The following is a 20,735-nucleotide window of genomic DNA, read 5'->3' on the forward strand; positions in this document are numbered from 1 at the left end:
AGTGGTTAGGAGGTGATCAGGCTGGCGGGCAGAAGCGGTTAGGGGCAATTAGGCAGGCAGGCAGGCGAATGGTTGGGAGCCAGCAGTTCCGGATTGTGAGAGGGATGTCCAACTGCCGTTTTAGGCTAGATCCCATAGGGCCTAAACTGCTGACAGTAAGAGGACTCCATAGGGAGCGGGCCTAAAATGGCAGTCGGACATCCTCCAAGGGGTCCCAGATAGGAGAGGGTTTAGGCTGGGCTGAGGGACACCAACCCCCATGCACAAATTTCATGCACTGAGCCTCTAGTGGGATAATAAGCCTTTATTGAACTACTTAACTTTTTATTTTTTAAATATGTTTTGTTTTAGAGAGAGAGGAAGGGAGAAGGAGAGAGAGAAACATCAATGAGAGAGAAACATCTACATTAATCGGCTGCCTCCTGCACACATCCTGCTGGGAATCAAGCCAGCAACCCAGGCATATGCCCTGGGTAAGGAATCAAACCTGTGACCTCTTGGGGCATGGGTCAGTGCTCAACCACTGAGCCACACTGGCCAGAAAAACTACTTAACTTTTTAAAACTATGTATACATAACTTTAATAAAAATAAAATATTATTAGATAGTGAGGGGATAAAAAGGAAGTAGGATATTAAAAGTGTATAACAAATGATCAAACTAAAACTCTCTCTACACTTAAATTTCTCCTTCTTAGGAAAATATATTTTAACAAATTTGTTTAGCTATAGATTACAAAAATTAAAGTTTTCCCACAAAGAAAATTTGAAATTCTACTTCTCTATGAATAAGTATGCAAAGCTGCATATCTGAGGATATTTATTATAGTAGTGTTTACAAGAGCAAAATATCAAGTATATTCTGAAATGATTAAATATAGGGGATTGGTTAAATAATTTATGATCTATTCAACCAATACCATAAAATAATGTCACTTATGGATTTATACCACACAGAAAGCTATCCATGCTATATGTTGAGTGAAAAAGAAGCAGATTATAACACTGTATGAAGGCAGTGTCTACAAAACTATAACAACATTTTTATAATGACTGTCACTGGCTAATACTATTCTGAGAGATTCTATTTTACATTTTTATTCACATATGCCATTTTTCATTTTTCTGTATTAAACATATATGTCTTGTACAATAAAGAGTTTTCTAAAACTTATTCTTAGAAATATAATCTATAATTTCAGGGAAAATAATCATTTTAGTAATTTCATTATAACTACAGAAATAGAGAAAGATTACCTGATTAATGGCTCCCAACATCTCAGCCCTGCTGGCCACTCGTAATGTGCACTGGCTGAGGAACGTTATACTGTTCTCCAGCTTCTTGATGATCTCCTGGGCCTGGTTGTCATCTTCACAAAGAGGTGTTAACAACTGCACAGAAAGCAAGGCATTAGGAAGCATCCAACCCCCAAATCCAGCAAGCGATTCTAACACTATATTGTAAGTGCAGACAACAGTCAAATCTCAATTTTCTTGGTGGAGAATGAAAAGCACTGCTAAGACCAATAATGAAAGATACTGAAATATTAATACCTTTATTTGCTATCAAGTAGGCCTATTCAGGGACTCACAAAGCCTTCTATATCTATTCTTGATCCCTTCCTCTCAAATTTGCCCTACCTTTATGTGTATTTATATTTTTCTTCTACAATGGAATGGGCGTAATTGGTAATATTAAGAAATATGCTTATAAACAAGTTGAATATGTTATTGAGGAGCATAGTTTGAACTTTTAAGAAAAGTAATGAAAATTTACTGAAATTAGGTATGGTTCTGACTACTACACTTGCTCTTCCATTGGTGACAAAGTGACTGGGCTGATTATGTGGGTATGCCTTCATTGCCATATGAATATTTCTCTCCAACCTGTGCCCTTCATGCAAAATGATGGCCTTCCCTTGGAGGACCATCCTTCTCACTGGGGTGGGGACAGAATTAAGAGAATAGCGAGTTTGGAAGCAAACAAGCTACTGCTCCCTAGCTGTGTGATCATGAGCATATTTTGAAGACTTGCCCCAATCTCAAACACCATACACTTCATATAGCAAAAAAAGGAAAAAGTTCTACCAATAAAATTATAAGGTAATATTGACTGTAAATTGCACCCTAATTATAGAAAGGTTATAGTGTCAAACTTTCTGATTTACTATTTTCTCATCTGTCAGGAAAAGACAATTCTATCTCCTTTCCAGGAATACTGTGACATGAGAGGTAATAGATGCCAGTTGTTTGCTACACAGTAGGTGTTCAATGAATGGCAGACACTTCTGAAGCAGACAGACATGTATGAGCTGCTAATCAATTGGAATAGCCATTATCAAACACACAATTTCCTTGATAGTTTAAAAAACCACCTTAATTGTAAAGGGGAGAGCAGATATTAGTTCTCAGCCAAAGGAAATGGTTTAAGAAAACTGAATTGTGAAGAAATAGACTATTTGAATAAATCAATAACTAGTAAGGAGATTGAAAGAGTTATCAAAAATACCCCAACAAAACAAAGTCCAGTACCAGGCTTTACTGGAGAATTCTACCAAACAACTAAAGAATTAACACCAATCCTTCTGAAATTCTTCCAAAAAATTAAAGAGGAGGGAATACTTGCAAGACAATTCTTTGTAGCCAGTATTATTACATTGATACCAAAGCCAGGCTATGAGAAAATTACATTATCCATTATGAATACTTATATAAACATTCTCAACAAAATATTAGCAAACTAAATTCAACAGCACATTAAAAGGGCTGTACCTATGGCCAAGTAAGATTGGTTCTTGGAATTAAGGATGGTTTCACATATACAAATCAATTGATGCAATAAGCCGCATTAAGAGATTAAAAGATAAAGCCACCTCATCATCTAAATTATTGCAGAAAAATATTTGACAAGATTTAACACCCTTCATACATAAGACACTGGGGAATAGGGGAGGCTAGGGGACTGTCTAGGGCGGGGAAAAAAATGGACACATATGTAATACCCTTTGTAATAAAAAATAAAATTTGAAAAAAAAACATTCAAAAAACTAGAAATAGAAGAAAACTACCTCAGTATAATAGAGGACATAGATGAAAAGCCATCAGCTAACAATATTTAATGGTGAAAGACAAAATTTTTTCTATAAGATCAGGAACAAGGCAAGATGCCTACTCTCACCACTTCTATGCAGTTTAGTACTGGAAGTCCTTGCCAGAGCAATTAGGCAAGTGAAAGAAATAAAATGCCACATTGGAGAGGAAGAAGTAAAATTATTTCTGTTATATAACCCCAAAGATTCCACAAAAGACTGTTAGAATAAATGAATTTAACAAAGTCGTAGGATACAAATCAACATACAAAAATAAATTGCATTTATATACACTAACAATGAACAATAAAAAATGAAATTAAGAAAACAATTTCATTTGCAATAGCACCACAGAAAATAAAATACCTAGGAATAAATCTTACCAAGGAGGTAAAGATTTGTACACTAAAAACTATAAAACACTGCTGAAAGAAACTAAGACACATACATAAAGGGAAAGACATCCTGTGCCATAAATTGGAAGACTTCAATTCATATATATATAAAAGTCAAAAGTTATACAGTGGAAAAAAAAAAGATGCCCATATCACCAAAATCAGTCTACAGATTTAATGCAATCTCTATCAAAACCTCAATGGAATTTTTTGCAGAAATAGAAAAATTCATTCAAAATTCATATGGAATCTCAAAAGATTCTAAATAGCCAAAACAACTTAAAAAAAGGGAACAAACTTGGAGGATTCGTACTTCCTGCTTTCAAAACATTACAAAGCCAGAGTAATCAAAAGTGTACTGGCTTAAAGACAGACCTATAGATAATGGAACAGAATAGAGTGCCCAGAAATAAACCAATGCATATCGGGTCAAATTATCTTTGGCAGTGGTGCCAAGAGTACACAATGAGGAACAGGCTTGTCTCTTCAACAGATGATGTTGGAAAAACTGAATAGCCACATGCAAAAGAGTGAATTGGAACTCTCATCTTATATCATATATAAAAATCAATTCAAAATGGATTAAAAAACCAAAACTATGCAACTCCAGAAGAAAATATAGGATAAAGCTTAATGACGTTGGATTTGGCAATGATTGCTTGGATATGACACCAAAAGCCCAGGCAACAAAAGCAAAAATAGACCCATAGTAATACAGCAAACTTAAAACCTTTTGTGCATCAAAGGACAGAGGGAAAAGGCAACCAATGGAATAGGAGAAAGTATTTGCAAATCACACATCTTACTGAAAAATTGACAAAGGACCTAAATAGACATTTTGCTCCAAAGATGATACACAAATGGCCAACAAGCATATGAAAAGATGCTCAACAAACCTAATCATCAGGGAAAGGCAAATAGAAAACCACAATGAGATACTACCTTTCACCCATTAGGAAGGCTACCATGGGGGGAAAAAATCAGAAAAGAACCTGTTGGCTAGGATGTGAAGAAATTGAAACCTTTGTGCACTGTTAGTAGGATTGTAAAATAGTGTAACCACTATGCAAAACAGTATGGTTGCTCCTTACAAAAACCATAAAACTAGAACTCCATATGATCCAGCAATCCCACTTTTGGGAATCTTTCTAAAATAACTGAAAGCAGGGTTCTCAAAGAGATATTTGCACACCCTGTTCATAGCAGCAATGTCCACAATAGCCAAGAGGTAGAAGCAACTCAAATGTCCATCAATAAATGAAGAAACAAAACGTGGTATATACACAAATGGAACATTTCATTCAGCCGTAGGAAGGAAGGAAACCCCGTCATATGCCACAACATGAATTAACTTTGAAGATAGTATGCTAAGTGAAATAAGTCAGTTACAAAAAGACAAGTACTGTATGGTTCCACTTATATGAGGTAACTAAATTAGTCAAATTCATAGAAACAGACAGTAGAATGGTGGTTACTAGGGCTGTGAAGAGGGGGAAGGGAGAGCTGAACATCTGTTCACAGCAATGTAAATATAGGTAACACTACGGAACTGTACCCTTAAAATGGTTAATATGGTAAATTTTGCTAGGTGTCTTTTACCACAATAAAAAAAATACAGAGTATGGTTTCTAAACTTTTATTTTTCTTTCCCACAATTAACCCTCTTAGTTTCCCAACCTATCTCTGTATTTATTGTGACTTTCCAAAATGGAAGAATAGTAGTTGTTACATTGCTCTGTAATCTTACAGAGGGCTCTCTGTTTTTTTAGTTAATTAGATGGAAATAGACTTTTATTTTCTTTGAATATTAAAATTGATATGATCTCCTATTTCTCAGTTTTCTATCTAATAACTTTTCTGCCTGAAATCTATTTGAAAATATAGAACGAAGTCAGAGAACTCATACGACTAATTTAAAAGGCATTTATTGTTTATTTCTTATTCTCTCCGATTAGTGAATCTTTTTTATTTTACCCTGATTCTGAATTCTTGCCTCCTCTTAATTCACACTGAGTGGACAGGGAGTGCTTGGTACTTGGTGTCAGTTTCAGTCAGATAAGTAAACTTATATGCAATTTTAAAAACATTGCACAGCCCCCAAATGTCGTGATTCTTACCTCCAACAGCTTCACACAGTTAGTGATTTCTTTCTTCAAATTTTCTTCTGCCAAGTCACGGGTTCTTTCTTCAAGCTTCAGTCTTTTCTCTAAGGTGAACCAGTCACACTTAAATCCCAAAGATAATCTGAGAAATTCGGCCTGTTGTCAAATTAACATGAAGGTCAAGGGAGAAAATTGGATGTAGTCAAATATCTTAGTTTAATACTGAATTATACCGAGGCATTTCTTTCTCTTCTCAGCAACACAGTGTTGACACGCATAGACTTGACCTGCACTTTGTCATCACCAAATGTTTGGCAGCTGTGCAAAAGTGTGAAGCGACTATACCAGGGGTGGGCAAACTTTTTGACTCGAGGGCCACAATGGGTTCTTAAACTGGACCAGAGGGCCGGAACAAAAGCATGGATGGAGTGTTTGTGTGAACTAATATAAATTCAAAGTAAACATCATTACATAAAAGGGTACGGTCTTTTTTTTGTTTGTTTGTTTTATTCATTTCAAATGGGCCAGATCCGGCCCGTGGGCCGTAGTTTGCCCACGGCTGGACTATACGCAAGTGAGCCTGAAACACTTTTTAAACATTAAAATAAAAAACATTTACTTTAAACTCACCTCTACCTCCTTCTCATTCGCAGAAGTGCTGTAGGATAAGACAAAGAACTTATTCAAACACAATTCAACAGAAAAGCAAAAAACGTTAGCATGCTATGTGAAGAAGAGCTTACTTGTCACTTTGTTTAAAGTTAACCGATTTCACAGTGGTTACAGGAGGAGAGGAAACGGCAGCGTCTATTAAAAGACAGTAAGAGATTATTTGGTTAAAAAGGCTTATTAACAGCAATAGCTAAAGGCACATTCAATAAAATGTTATGTCCTCTCATCACTAAACAAAGGCGTTTCACTGAAATATGTCTGAGATGATAGCTAATAATGCATTTGCTGAAACATAGCATAATGTTATGCTATGCTATTCATTCGGCATGTGAATGAATAGTCTTTGACTCAAGAGACAGCTCCATTTTTTCTCTTTGCATTTGAATGTTTTTTGACTTGATCCTGGGGCTAAATGCATACCTTCCTCTGGTGCCCTGGTTCTTTCATAGCAAAGTTAGAATAGCAGCAGCAAGAGTAATAGTGATGGTAGTACTAGTGGTAAGAACAATAATAATGTAATAATAATAATAATAACCACACTGATACTGATGACAACAACATCAACAATACACATGGTCTCAACCATTCAATCACAGGTTTACTACCTGCCAGTCCCACGCAAAGCTCGTCATCTGTACTAGTGACACTCTTAACGACAACTTCACAAAGAGGAGAAGTATCAACTTCATCAGACCATTTACAAAATAAGGATGATCTTATTGTTCTATAGTAGCTAACTTTTATGGAAACTTCTCTGCCTAACACTTTCCTAAGTGCTTCAAACATAATTTATTCAATCCTCACAGTAAAACGTCTGTGATAGATACTGTTATTATCTGCAGTTCCCAGTCTAGGAAACCAAATCACAGTTTACCTACCACACGTAGGTATTTGGGAGACCTAAATAAAACTATGTACGTAAAGAATTTAGCACATAGAATGCTCTCCATAAAGGGTAACATCTTTTTACTCATCTTTTCCATTTTGCAGATGAGAAAATTAAGACTCAAATTACATAACTTCCCAAAGTCAAAGCTAATCAGAGACTGACCCAGTATAGAGTCTGCGTGACCCCAAAGCCTGAATTCTGCCCACTACTCCCTCCTATTAAAGGTGAAATGGGGAGGGAAGCTTAGAGCACTTGTTCTTTAAATACTGACTCATGAACTTGGAGAATTTACTCCCAACATTGGCATGGTTCTTAGTTCACAACAGGGCAGTCGTCCTCTGGGGTCTAACGATCAGCGGCAACATTAGTGTGACTTTTTGAAAACAATACAAACGGAATCAAAAATCAGTTCTATTGTCTAATTTTATCTAGTGATGCACAATTTGTAGATGCCGCATCTGTACTCAGAAAGACTTCACCCTTAAAAATGCCAGCAGGGAAAAAAAGTTCACACGGGGTTTCAGAGAGAGCATGCCTTACCTCCTGCGACACATTCTTTCCTAGGCTCATTTATGGTTTTGGTTTCCTCTTTGGCTTCCTAAAATCATAAAGACATTTTATTGTTGTACATCGAGTGGATATCCTTTATAACCAACTTCCTGTCCTCCCCTAACCCTACCTGGTCAAAACACTAAAAACAAACAACAAACTGTCCTAGGGTTAAAGAAGAAACAGGACTGGCCCCAGGGGGGTTTCCAATCTAGCTGCAGCACGAAGGACAGAAATATATGAAAAGCTGCAAACAGGATACAAGTTACCACTAAGCAAACTAGGATGAATGGCTAAATAAATGGGATCTAGATAAGTAGGTGCATGGCAGAGGAGGGAGAGAGACGCCATGGCCGGAGTAGCATGGAAAGTGTCTGCTGACGTGGAACATACGGAAGCCTGACGGAGAGGTAGGATCGGATGTATGGAGAGGGAAAGGGGGGTGGGGTGTTCTCGGACTATCGCATGCAATGGGTTATTGGAGAAACTGCGGCAAAAATAAACAGCCAAGATGGTGCTGTTCGGCTTTTACTCCATATGAAATTGCTTGAAGGTCACTGATCACCTCTCTTACAAATGTATCTATACAACAAGAATCTCCATAATAAGAGGGTTATATTGCACTGCCTGGGCAATCTGATGGGAAAGCTGTAGGTATACAATCATTTTATGATAATAATTATTCAACATTCTTAGAAATTTTCCATAAAAATGAGTCTAAGTCAAATTTCCTTGGTAGAGCCACTGATAACCATATCATGTAATTTGAAGGCAGTTGAAACTAAGACCGATAAATTGTAACAATTGCAATACTACAGGTAAAGCACTGGATCGTTCTTGTCAACATTAAAATATTCTTAAGTTTTTTGAATCCTCATTCAACCCCGTGACCGCTTCCAGCTATGACATTTTCTCCCTCTCCTGACCTTCATGGCCACGCTCTGGGAGGAGTTGTCCATGGTTGAGTCTCCAGTTCTTTGTGTCCCATTAGTCAACAACAAACTACTCTGCTCCTATACCCAACACACCAAGAAAACGGCTCTCTCCGTTATCAGTGAACTCCCTGCTGCCAAATCCAAAGGCTGTTCTCCAGTCTTTGTCTTACTTGACTTCACTGCGGCATCTAAGACGATCCATTACCCTTTGAAGATGTCTCCTCCCTTGGTTCTGCTCTCCCAACACCTCCCCATCACTGCAACACCTTCTCCTCAGGCTCCTCTGCACTGCCTTCTCATATTAGAAAGTGGAATCACTGAGAGTTAATTATCCTCAGTGCTCTCTTCCTGACTGCTAAATCCTTGGGAAATCTTATCCACATACTTGGTTCTTTGCGGATAACTCACAAATGTGTATCTGCTTCTAAAAGTCCCATTGGCAAGTTTAAGGAAATGGGTTTATACTAGTAGTCACATATGAAATCTCCTTACAAACTATTGATGTCTCACATCGGCCTGAAACTTTATTTCCAACTGATCTTATTTTACCCCACAAATTCTCCTCATCTTCCTCCCTCCCTCCTCTCATGTTCTTGTGTTCATACCTCCTCCATGACATCTCTTTTGGCCTCTCACCCCAAGCATTTTCCTCTCACATCACTCATCGCACTCCAATTATGGAGTAACTGTATGCTTCTTCCCCTAATTAGAACATATCTTTAAGATAGATATCAGTGTTTTATTCAACCTTGTTTATTAGCGCTTTCACTTATTTAAAAGTCCTCTACTGATTGATATTGGGCTTGTTTTCACTAGACCTTTGAAGAATAAATGAGTGAATTAAAGACTCTGCTGTGTGAGCTGGGACAAGTCACAGGGATGCTTTGGCCTCAACTTTCTTATAAAATATTTGTATAATTACATTCTTCTAACCCCATGATGTTTTGAAAGGAGAAAATGAGATAGTGCCTTTCAGAGTATTTTTGCAAACTTAAAGGAACAGTTCCACCATTGTAATATATCATTACTTTTATTGTTAACTCATGTATATTTCCTTACCAGATTTAACATGGTTTTGTTCTCATTCACAGAGCTTTGGAGTGCAATATTCTCATGAGCTGGACTTGCGTCTATGAGAAAAAGAAAACACACTAAACAGTTGGGGAGCTGTATCAAAAAAAAGAGGAAGAAATAGTGAGGGTGGCAATATGAGCAGACTAGTGAGAGCACAAGCCTTAACATGTGAGATAAATTCATATTGCATAACTTTAAAGGTGCCCATTGATTCAGAATCAAGACTAGAGAAGCTGAGGTTCCCAGGGAAGCTAGCCATATAATTAGTAGAAATTAACATCTGTATAAATGGCCTTCAAATACTCCAGATTTTAATATCTTTTTAAAGGCTGCTGCTGCTTTGTTAAAAAATAAGCACATTACTAGTATAATTATAGAAACTGGATGAAGGAAGGATGGGCAATTAGTAGCTTAGTAGCTTTTTTATAGCCTGACAAACAGGTTTTAAAAAATTACATACCTAAGGCTGATAACAAAAGATAGCCTTCTAAAATATGTATCTTTCTAAATAAAATGTCATCAAACTAAGAAGAGAAGATGGCTTTTAAATTATGCCATTCCTTTGTGTAATTTCCCCTTATTTTCGTGTACTTTATTTGCATTGTAATGTACTTAATAATGATTTTCCTCTTCACAGGATCCATTGTCCTGAATTTAGCTCAGTGTAGGCACAAAAGTTAACAGCTATAGGTAGGTTTTGTTCCTTTCTGTTTAAGAAAAAAAAATAGTTGAAGACTGTGTTATATTTTCAAATTTTTATGGAAATAAGAACAAAATGGTAAACACTTCTTCAGAGGTATATTTTTTTTCCCTATGGAAATTTTATTTTCATTTTTCTTTAAGTTTTAAGACAAATAATAAATTCATATGGTCCATACATTTAAAAATTTAAAATGTTTCACAGTGAAAATTTGTCCTCCCATCCATGCCATACAGAAACCCACTTTCTGTTGTTTTATCTACCCTTCCAAAGATATTTTATACATACAAAAAACTTTTTTCTGTATTTCTTTTAATAAATTTTTACATTTAATACATAATTATTGGTGAGTGTGGTTTTCTTCTTCAAGAAATAATAGTTCTTAACCTTCCAAGAAAACAGGTTCCTCATATATGTTTTATGAATACATATAAGTATTTCATTACATGGATATGTCAAAATATATTAACTAGTATTCTATCCTACTGATAGTTAACTTGTTTTCAATATTTTGTTATTACAGACAATACAGAAAATAAATTCATACATATGTTGTATTGTATGTGTGTACTTAGATCTATAGAATAAATTCCCTGAAATCAAATTGTTTTATCACAAGATATGCACAATTAACATTTTGGTACATATTGGCAAATTCCCCTCCATATTATTTATAATAAGTGGTGTCTCACTGGGAATGGTTGACAATAACTACTTTATTTTCAGAGTCAAGTGGCAGAAAGGATCTAATATGTCATCTAGTTAGTTCTTTTGCCTCCTGAATGGGACCATCACTAATTGGTCTACCTCATAACCTAATAGATTCTAACTAGGGTTCTGGAATTTCCTTTGGCTCAGATTCTACATCCAAGCCAAAGTCGAGACCCAGTTGTGGCTAATCAATCTTTGCCATAAAGAAAATTTTATTGAATTTATTGTAATTTTGGTTTTATATACAGAATTGAAAAAAAAAAAAAAGGTTGGTAACATTACCATATGTAAAGGCAATAGTCATCTCTTGGACTTAATTTCTCTAAACTAAGTTCCCAAATTCTTTTTAAAAAATAATGCTACTGAGAATAGTTACTCTACTAGCTTATAGGCCTGCTTAGTGTTTCAGATTGGAAACCATACTTGATCCCTTTAAGAGCTTACCTTTGACTTTTATCATAGCAGAATCTGATCTTCTGTCCTTCTTTTTCTCACAGAATGATTTACAAGCAAGGTAACCAGAAGCCTTATTCAAAGTTTCTGACAGGGAGAAACTAAGAGCACGAATACTATGCAAAAGTATTTGCCTACGTTCCTTTCATTTGCACACACGTCAGCAAGGCACAGGACCGCAAGCTCACAGTGATAACACTAACACTCTATGTTGATATCTTTTCCAAGTCCACTCACCACTTGAAGTTACAGTACTCTCAGTGGATGACGTGGGTCCAGGAGATGATAGTGTGGGATAGTCTCTGCCAAAAGAGTGGAAGAAATATTTTGAGGTGTCAGGCCCAAAGAAATCTCTCAAAAATTAATTGAATATGCACACAAATTCACACACATACAACAGACAAGGCAAACCTGGACTGTGGCAGGCTCTCAGGAGTCAAGCGTTCAATACCATTCTCCTGAAGGGGAAAAAAAGGGAAAAAGGAGAAATAAGTCCAACAATTTGACATTTTCCACTCCAGAAAGGTGGTTTTAAGCAAACATTTTCATATAATTTTAAAGAACCTATATTGACTTAGCTCTTTTGGAGAGGATATGGAGATGGGATTACACAGGGCAGATGGATAGGCCTACTTCCTCAACGCTGTACTTGCAAAAAAAAAATCCAACTTGCAGTATACTTCCAAGTCTAATATATAAATAAAACCTGACAAATTCTTGGGCAAGACAAATTCTAAACATAAAGGGCAGGTTGAATTTGTTTCATGGACTTAAGTCAAGTTTTCTTTAAACAGAACATTCTATGTGGACATAAAACATTTCTACTTATGGAGATATTACTCAACCTAAAACTTTTGACCTGGTGGTTTTAAAATGGTTCTCAATTTTCTAGCTTGACAGATCAGACACTTTAAACTTAATCAAATTCTCAAAGATCTAAAGGATTCCCGCTAAGGCAGCACCTATTATTAGGTGCTCAAATGGGCTTAACAAGTCCCAGCCTGCTTGGCCAAATGTTTGGAAATCTCTTTTGAACTTAGTCTCTATCAGGAGTTCCTAATTTGGGGGGAACTTTGGGACATTAGGGGTGATGAGTTCACTTATTCTATTTCAAAAAATACAGTAGAACATAGGTTTCTCTGTAATAATAATATTTTCTAATAAGCATATTTTCATTATTATTTGATCTATTTAGGAAAATAAATTAAAATTTAATAAAACTGAAATTATTTGGACATATCAAAAACCTGCACATGTCCAGCCAGCATGGCTCAGTGGTTCTGTGTCGACCTATGAACCGGGAGGTCACGGTTCTATTCCTGGTTGGGGCACATGCCCGGGTTGCAGGCTTGGCCCCCAGTAGATGGTGTGCAAGAGGCAGCTGATCAATGATTCTCTCTCATCATTGATATTTCTATCGCTCTCTCCTTCTCCCTCTGAAATCAATTAAAAAATAGTTTTTTAAAAAGCTGTTTTAAAAAAAACCTCTGCACAGACAATGAAAAAATGGACACATTTAAAGTATTCCATAATCAAACATAAAATGTGTTAACTGCCACAACCAACAACAGGTTTCAGTGGCAGGATGCTGGGTATCATACACAGTAGTTAGAATCCATTCAAGATAAACCTGACCATAGCCACAGAAGAAGTGAAGGTCTACAAGAGTTTGCTGAATGTGTTACCCAGTACAATACCAGCAGCTTACATCTATCTGTTGAGTACATTAAAATTTACAAAAGCCCTTTTATGTATCATCTCATTTAATTTCCCAACAATCTGATGCAGTGGGTTTTAACAAGAAAAGGTTACTTTTTAGGTAAGGAAAGTAAAGCCAATGAATAAATGAATTTCCCAGGAATATTCAGAATGGTGGTGTCAGCCTGTAAACCCAGATCAAAATAAATATAGTGTCCTCTCCCCTGTAAACAAAACTGTTTCTGAGCCCTAGCAAAGTGTTGGCCTGCAGACTGAAGAGTCCTGGGTTTGATTCTGGTCAAGGGCACATACCATGGTTGCAAGCTCTATCCCTGGACCTGGTTGGGACACATGTGGGAGGCAACCAATCGATGTGTCTCTCACATCAATGTTTCTCTCTGTCTCTCCCCCCTCCCTTCCACTCTAAGAAATCAATGGAAAGATATCCTTGGGTGAAGATAAATAACTACAACAAACACCCCCCCCCCAAAAAAAACAACTATTTCTGAGATACCCTAACCCAGGTTATTGGGGAGGCAAAGACTTCTAATAAAATTTTTAAATGTTCACCTCAAATGTTTAGAAAACTCCACAAACTTTGCAAAGCTAGAATTTATATCTAATTCTCCTACGTATTAATACTGAGGAGTCCTCTTCCTTTTATTTCAGTTCTTCTCTGGTTTAAATATCTTTGGGTCAGATTATATGGGTCAGACTGAAGCCCCTCAAGACATCAGTTTAATTTAATTCAACAATGATCATCAAAGGCCCACTTTGTACTAGGAACAGTGACACACAAAAACACAGTTCTTGCCCCAGGAGAGCTTGTAGGCCAGTTAGGAAGACAAATATATAAAACAAACACTTCATATATTATAGGCAGCATTCCACAGAGGAAAGTAATATGCACAGAACAGGACAGAGTAGGATAATACTTGAATTAAATTTTGTAGAGAAATTGTACCTTATACTCTGGGTAGTTAATTAATGATGGCCCTATCCTTAAAAAATATTTTAATAACTTGTATTAGTAATTACTGTATGCTTATTTAACTATATTCCAATGTATATAAGAAATAAAGCTATAAAGATAAAAAATAAATATCTTTCAGTTTCATTGAATATCATACTTCATAAAAGTCAACAAAGAATGATTCCTTAATAATAATAAAAATCAGGCCCTTTTCACACTCCATAACATAAAAAAATTTGTTATGTGTAGTTTGAAATAACACTTACTATTGGGCTATAATGAATAATGTTTGTTACATGTAATAATAATATTGCACTAACTAAAAGTTAATTTAGTGAGAAAGAGACGTCTTGTACCTGTCAGGGTCATGGATACTTGCGTTTGAATTTATGAAGTATAAAGAGAATGTAGTTATTTCCTATTTAATTAAACTAGCTTCCAATATGGAAAGGAACCCACCATTTTGCACACACTTCGATTTTTTAAAAAGTCAAATTATTTAGTGTCAAGATAATGAATACAGCAAAAATATAGTTTGTCTCCATCATATTACAAATGTCTCATTTGTCCGAACCTCTGCATAAGCCTCTCTTTTGTCCTAAACGTCATATATGAAACATTTTAATGAGAAGCCTTTTGCTAAACATAAATATATATTAATTAAATAAATAACAATTATGAGATTTTGGAGAAATGTCATCTATTTGGTAGTCATACATTACTGCATTGTTTTGGAACAGTTGTAAGTTAAGCGATTGGATAGTGCTCCAATTTATTAATCTGTATAAATCTCACTATTCAGAAACAAGCCAATATACAACATATCTCAAACCTAGATTTTCACAAATTTGGTCTACCAAGATTTTTTCTTTTCTTACAAGAATAACCAGACAAAAGAAACATTTTTTTTCAAGTTTAGAGTTATCGTTAATGAAAGTTGGAGATAGAGCCCCTCAGGGAGTGGGGGTGGGAGATAACTCAGCAAAAACTTCTCCCAATTGTGCTCTTTTCTTCCAGCTTCAAAAGTCACCCCTATTCCAACCAACATCCTGGACCTCTAGGAGAATCTAACCCCCACACAACGACTGTGAGACCTGGGCAGATTGTCAACAAGGTAATCTAATGGATATGGTAAAACCAAGGAAAAGAAATGGACTGAAAGCAAGAAAAAGAAAGTTCAGATGAGAGACTTACTTACATAGGAGACTGGCTCAAGTCAATGAGTCCAAAACATGCTGAGAGCATACACCAGGAAGGACGGTCTTCCTGTCCCAGCCATTCAAATACTAACCCGCATAACATTTACATGCAAATCCATGGTTCAGCCCATTTGCCTTTGACAGTAAGAGTCTAGTGTAGGGTGGGGTAGCCAGGTAATCATGGAACAAAGTGAGACAGATTCTCCCAGGAGCTAGGTTAGCAAATGCAGGACACGGACACACACACACACACACACACAGCAGTATGATTTCAATATTTAGATAGAAAAATATGAAGAACAATAAGAAATAACCTTTAAACTATTAGTAAGGGCAATGAATAGACCTAGATGACCCCTCTCCCCCCCCGCCCCCAACCAGGTTATTTTATTTTTGCTCTTCTAGATGCTTTTCCTTTATCTATAGATTTTCTGATCAGAAACCCTTCCACTAATTCATGTTACCAATTTTTACTATTAGATCTATTTTAAACACTTGATGCTATCCAAATAAATTAATACGACTTTTTGAGAAAAACAAAAATTGAACAAAGGGCACTTAGACGGACTTATTTCATTCTAACTTAAAAAAAAATAACTACCTTGACTTGATTCAGTGTTAGTTTCACATTCTAAAAAAAGAAAGAATGTACAATAAGTGTCAAGAGATCGCAACTGCTGTAACCTAAACAAAACTGAATTGCCTCACAGGTGGCTGGTTTTTTGTTTTGTTTTGTTTTTCCAATTTCTAACTAAAAGGACACCACACCCTCTGATCTCCAGGACACACCCGCCACTGTCAGGCTCCTTTATAATACAGTTATCAATCAACTTCTACATGTCCCTATTTTGCAACTGGCAGTGTTATTTACTCTCCAAGGTTATGAATGCTGCACCCATACACAGCTTGAGAGAACAGGATGGACAATAGCCAGAAAATCTTCTGAGATATTTTAAACTGGATTCTGCCCTTTGCCTCACAAACCACCTCCTCCTGGTGATAGTGCATCTTAAACAAAAACATGTTCTAGCATGAAGGAGACCTCAAAGTGGAGCAAAGCACACTATTTGGTGTATGTGATTTTTTAACAGCCAAAGGAAAAACAAAAACTCATCTTTCTATCCCCTGGCCTGTGACAAGATATCCTCTGAACTCCACACCACTGATAGTTCTGAGTCTGGGTGACAGTTTCAACTAATTTCTAAGTGCTTACTATGAATCATGCGGAATATTTGTTAGAGTGTCTTGGTGCAGTCAGATCTGAGATTGGAGTAGGTACGGGGGAGAATTAGGTTAGTGCTCATAGAAATTTTCATGAAATATCTTAGTTCGTGAAGTGTTTGCAGACGCACACAGCTACCTAATCACAAGTCCAGCTTTGCAAAGTTCCAGGAACCCTTTGGCTGCAATTCGGACTTAATGGTAGGAACAGTAAAGAAGGAAAGGAAGATAGGTTATGAGGAGAGACAACTGGGCCCCAGAAAGAAATTGCCAAGAGTGAGGCAGAATTGAAGTGGGCACTACGTACAGCTGGGTCTAGCTACTGAGGGAGCAACAATACTTGATTCAGTGGGAAGCTGGGCTCCGACCACTGTTTCTACCAGCCGTACTGGATGATTGACATGCCTTGAAAAGTAGAGGATAATTTTTAAAAATGCATCTCAAGGGGTCTACTCAACTAACACCATGGTAAGACCCTGCTCTCCAAGTGCTGAGACCATCTCTCTACTGACCAAGGAGAGATCACCAAAGGCCCCAACAGAGAGTTTCAAGGAGGTGAGCAGTGGATAGGCAGGGCCTGTGGACAGTGTGCACGATGAGCAAAAAAACTGTAGAGATGTGAGTGGTGACACCAACTGCCTTCCGTGCCCATCTCTCAGGAGGTGAAGTATCCCTCCCTAGGATGAGGCCTTTAGGACGTTGGGATATATTGGGATATACCCCTAGACATTCTTGAAAATGTTATAAAAAAAAAAAAAGGCTTCCTATCCATCAGCAAGGGGAGAAATTGCATCGAGATTTGTCTTTCTTCTAAATAAGGCCTACTTGGTATGTTTCCATGGACTAATTAAACCAGAACTTAGTCATTGCAGATATGTATATGTGTATGTATATACATAATTTTTGTATCTGTGTACATGTCTATTTGAATCCTCAAAAGAACCCTGCAAAGTAATACCTCTGTTTCACAGGGGGTACAACCAAACTGAGAGAGGTTCCCTTTTCCAAGTTCACACGGCTAAAAAGCAACAGAGCCAGTCTGAAATCCAGACCTGCTCAATTCCAAAGCTTTTGCTAAGTGGCTAAAGATTTTAAGTCCTTATTTGAAAAAATTTCAAACAAATACAAAAGTAGAATGATTAACCTTTGTGTTCAATTATTTAGATTTAACAATATTCGACCTATGCCCAACATTGTTCCACCCATATTATTACCCACTAAACCCACCTCTACATTGTTTTGAAGCTAATCCCAGATATCACAGACATTACTTCCATAAATATTTCTGTCTGAATCTCTAAAAGAGAAGGACTGGAAATAATTGACTACCTTCTTTCCTCTTTACACTAAAATATCCTGGATAAATTTCCCTGGGTCAATAAAGTACTTTTATCCTCCCCAAGAATGCCCCAAATTGGGCCCAAAATTATGGGATGTTCTTTTTGAGATATTAATCTCGTGAGAGTCCTTTTCTGACCAAAGATCCTCTTATGAATACTGATGTTCACCTTTTTTTTAAAGCATGTTTTTATTGATTTTTAGAGAGAGAGGAAGGAAGAGGAATAGAGAGATAAAAACATCTCGATGTGAGAGAGAAACATGGATTGGAGAGAGATGATATTCACTTTTATCTTATACTGTGCTTTCCGAATAAGAGGCTAAAATATAGCTTCCTCTATGAATGTGGGAGAGGAACAAAAAATAAACCTCAAGTCCTAGCCAGTTTGACTCAGTGGATAGAGTGTTGGCCCATGGACTGAAGGGTCTCAGGTTGCAATCCAATCAAGTACACGTACCTCAGCTGCAGGCTCGATTCCCAGCTGAGTCAGGGTGCATGCAGGAGGCAACCAATTGATCTCGGGTTGCAATCCAATCAAGTACATGTACCTCAGCTGCAGGCTCGATTCCCAGCCAAGTCAAGGTGCATGCAGGAGGCAACCAATTGATGTGTCTTTCTCACATCAATGTTTCTCTCTATCTTTTCCCCTCCTTTCACTCTCTCTAAAAATCAATGGAAAAATATCCTTGGGAGAGGATTAACAAAAAAATATAAAATAAACCAAAATAAACCTCAAGTTCTCAGCAACACTAGTCTAAAAAAAAAATGAGTCAGAAAGCAATAGTGTTCACTCACAATATCTTAAATAGACCGTGAAGGAAGTACAAGAATAAGTAAGTAAATGGGCATTCAATAATTATTAATGGGAAAGCCACTGTTCACCAAATTCATGTAGGAAGCTAGATGCACATTGGTCAATGGCCAACCAAGGGCACTCTCCACCAGAGTAATCTACTACAGAAATAAATAGAAGAAAACAAAGAATTATAAGGGAACCAGAATATAGGTGACAATAGGGGAGAACAAAGAGAGACTGGGGTCTAAAAGAACTTATATTTTCCTGAGTGGGATAGTTGAGAAATGAAGACACCAAGGCCTGAAAGACATGACCTTTTCATAGTTACACAGAAAAAGAACCAGGGAAAAAACTGGTCTCTTGACTTCTGATGCATTATGATGTCCACCTCAAGGAAGACTAGAGATGCTCACTGTGGACATTTCTTGCTCCTACAAGACAGGTATTGTGGCAGTGTTGGTTTCTGAAATGCGCCTGACAGTTGAATATAATGTGAGAAATGGAGATGTGTACATGTTTCGGGTAAACAGCATAAACAGGTTTGTGTGATATATTCTGACAAGACACACTACCTGGCTTGCCTGACATGTAGGGACAAACATAGGCAGTGTTGAGGAAAGGATGGAAAGTTAGGTTGTGACCAGATAAGACAGGGGCTCAAATGCCAGGTCAAGTTGTTTGTTATGAAGGCTCTCAAGAATAACAAAATTCTATGGTTTGAAGGCAAAGAGTGAAGAAAACACCATGATTTATGGGTCACTGGGATGAACACAGATTATGATTTTATATATTTCATCTCATATTTAATTCTAATTCCTTGTACTTATTAATGAGAATGCTTAGGAAAGCATTTTCTAAGGAGAGCTTTCCACTTGTTTGAGAAATGGGCGTGGGGGCACGGTGGGGTGAGAGGCAGGGATTTACTCAAGGGACAGGCATGAGGAAGTGAATTGTGCAGCGAACAGGCTGTGCAGATTTCAGTGGATCAGGAATCTGGAAATGGAATGGTGAGAATTGGTGGTAACAGCTACAACGTGCAGCCGACAGCCTCATTCCTGGGACTGGAGAAGAAATGTCACAGAAGACAACAGGTAAACCTTCAGGGACCTCCCACCCCCCACAGTATTTGAAATGAGTTTCTATTGTGATCTCTGTTAGCTTCTATTTTTTAATAGATATCAATACCATAGACAAAACAATCCAGTCACATATTCTAAAGAGAGTGGATTGGGAGGTCCTTTATATACATAAGCCAGAACACTTCTTAGCCAAAAAACTACTTCCAAGTTTACTATGGGTAATTATTATGATTGAAACACCCAAACTCAATGTTCTAAGAGGGGCAGTGAGAACAGCTTATCCTGTGAAGCTAGACAAATTTGAATTTGAATCCCATGTTTTCTGCTTACTAGTTGAGTAATCTTGGGCAAGTTATTTAACCTCTCTGAACATCACTGTGTCATCTGTAAAGGTAGAGAATACCTACGATCAAGGTTGCGGAGAGGATTAATAACATATGTGGAAATGCTTTCCTACAAAGTGCCTAGTACACAACTGATGTTTGTTTCTTCCTTCTTGGTGAAATCAGTGCCAGATAAAAAGGAAATTACTAATAAACAAACATCCTGTAAGCTTCCCAAATATCCTATATGCTTCCAAGTTCAATTTCCTTTACTAAAACTTTCCAACAACTGCTAATAGAAAAAGATTCATTTCCTTTTTTTTAGCTACTCAGTAGGATGGGTACTAAGTGTCAGGCACATACACTTAAAAAGAAGAATGAGAACAACGTGTATAACCCAGTAGTAAAAAGAAAAATAAACACGTTTTTACAATGAGCAAAATGTCTGGGTAGGCATATTTCTAAAGAAGATATACAAATGGTCAACAAGTACATAAAAAGATGATCAACGGCATTTGTCATTAGAGAAATGCATATAT

At 36.9% G+C, this 20,735-nt stretch overlaps 1 protein-coding gene across 1 annotated transcript in view; it reads right to left on the bottom strand.

Annotated features, from left to right (window-relative positions):
• LRMP (lymphoid-restricted membrane protein) overlaps nt 1–20,735 on the bottom strand; it is a 65,001-nt gene that overhangs the window by 8,454 nt on the left and 35,812 nt on the right. Inside the window, exons 8-15 of the mRNA XM_015568678.1 lie at nt 11,980–12,023; nt 11,806–11,870; nt 9,690–9,760; nt 7,687–7,744; nt 6,329–6,392; nt 6,216–6,243; nt 5,601–5,741; nt 1,257–1,391 (exon numbers count right to left, since the gene is read on the bottom strand). Coding sequence (XP_015424164.1) covers nt 1,257–1,391; nt 5,601–5,741; nt 6,216–6,243; nt 6,329–6,392; nt 7,687–7,744; nt 9,690–9,760; nt 11,806–11,870; nt 11,980–12,023 — 606 coding nt within the window. The remainder of the gene's footprint in view (nt 1–1,256; nt 1,392–5,600; nt 5,742–6,215; nt 6,244–6,328; nt 6,393–7,686; nt 7,745–9,689; nt 9,761–11,805; nt 11,871–11,979; nt 12,024–20,735) is intronic.

Source organism: Myotis davidii, unplaced genomic scaffold, assembly GCF_000327345.1.
Source record: "Myotis davidii unplaced genomic scaffold, ASM32734v1 scaffold385, whole genome shotgun sequence".
Lineage (NCBI taxonomy): Eukaryota > Metazoa > Chordata > Mammalia > Chiroptera > Vespertilionidae > Myotis > Myotis davidii.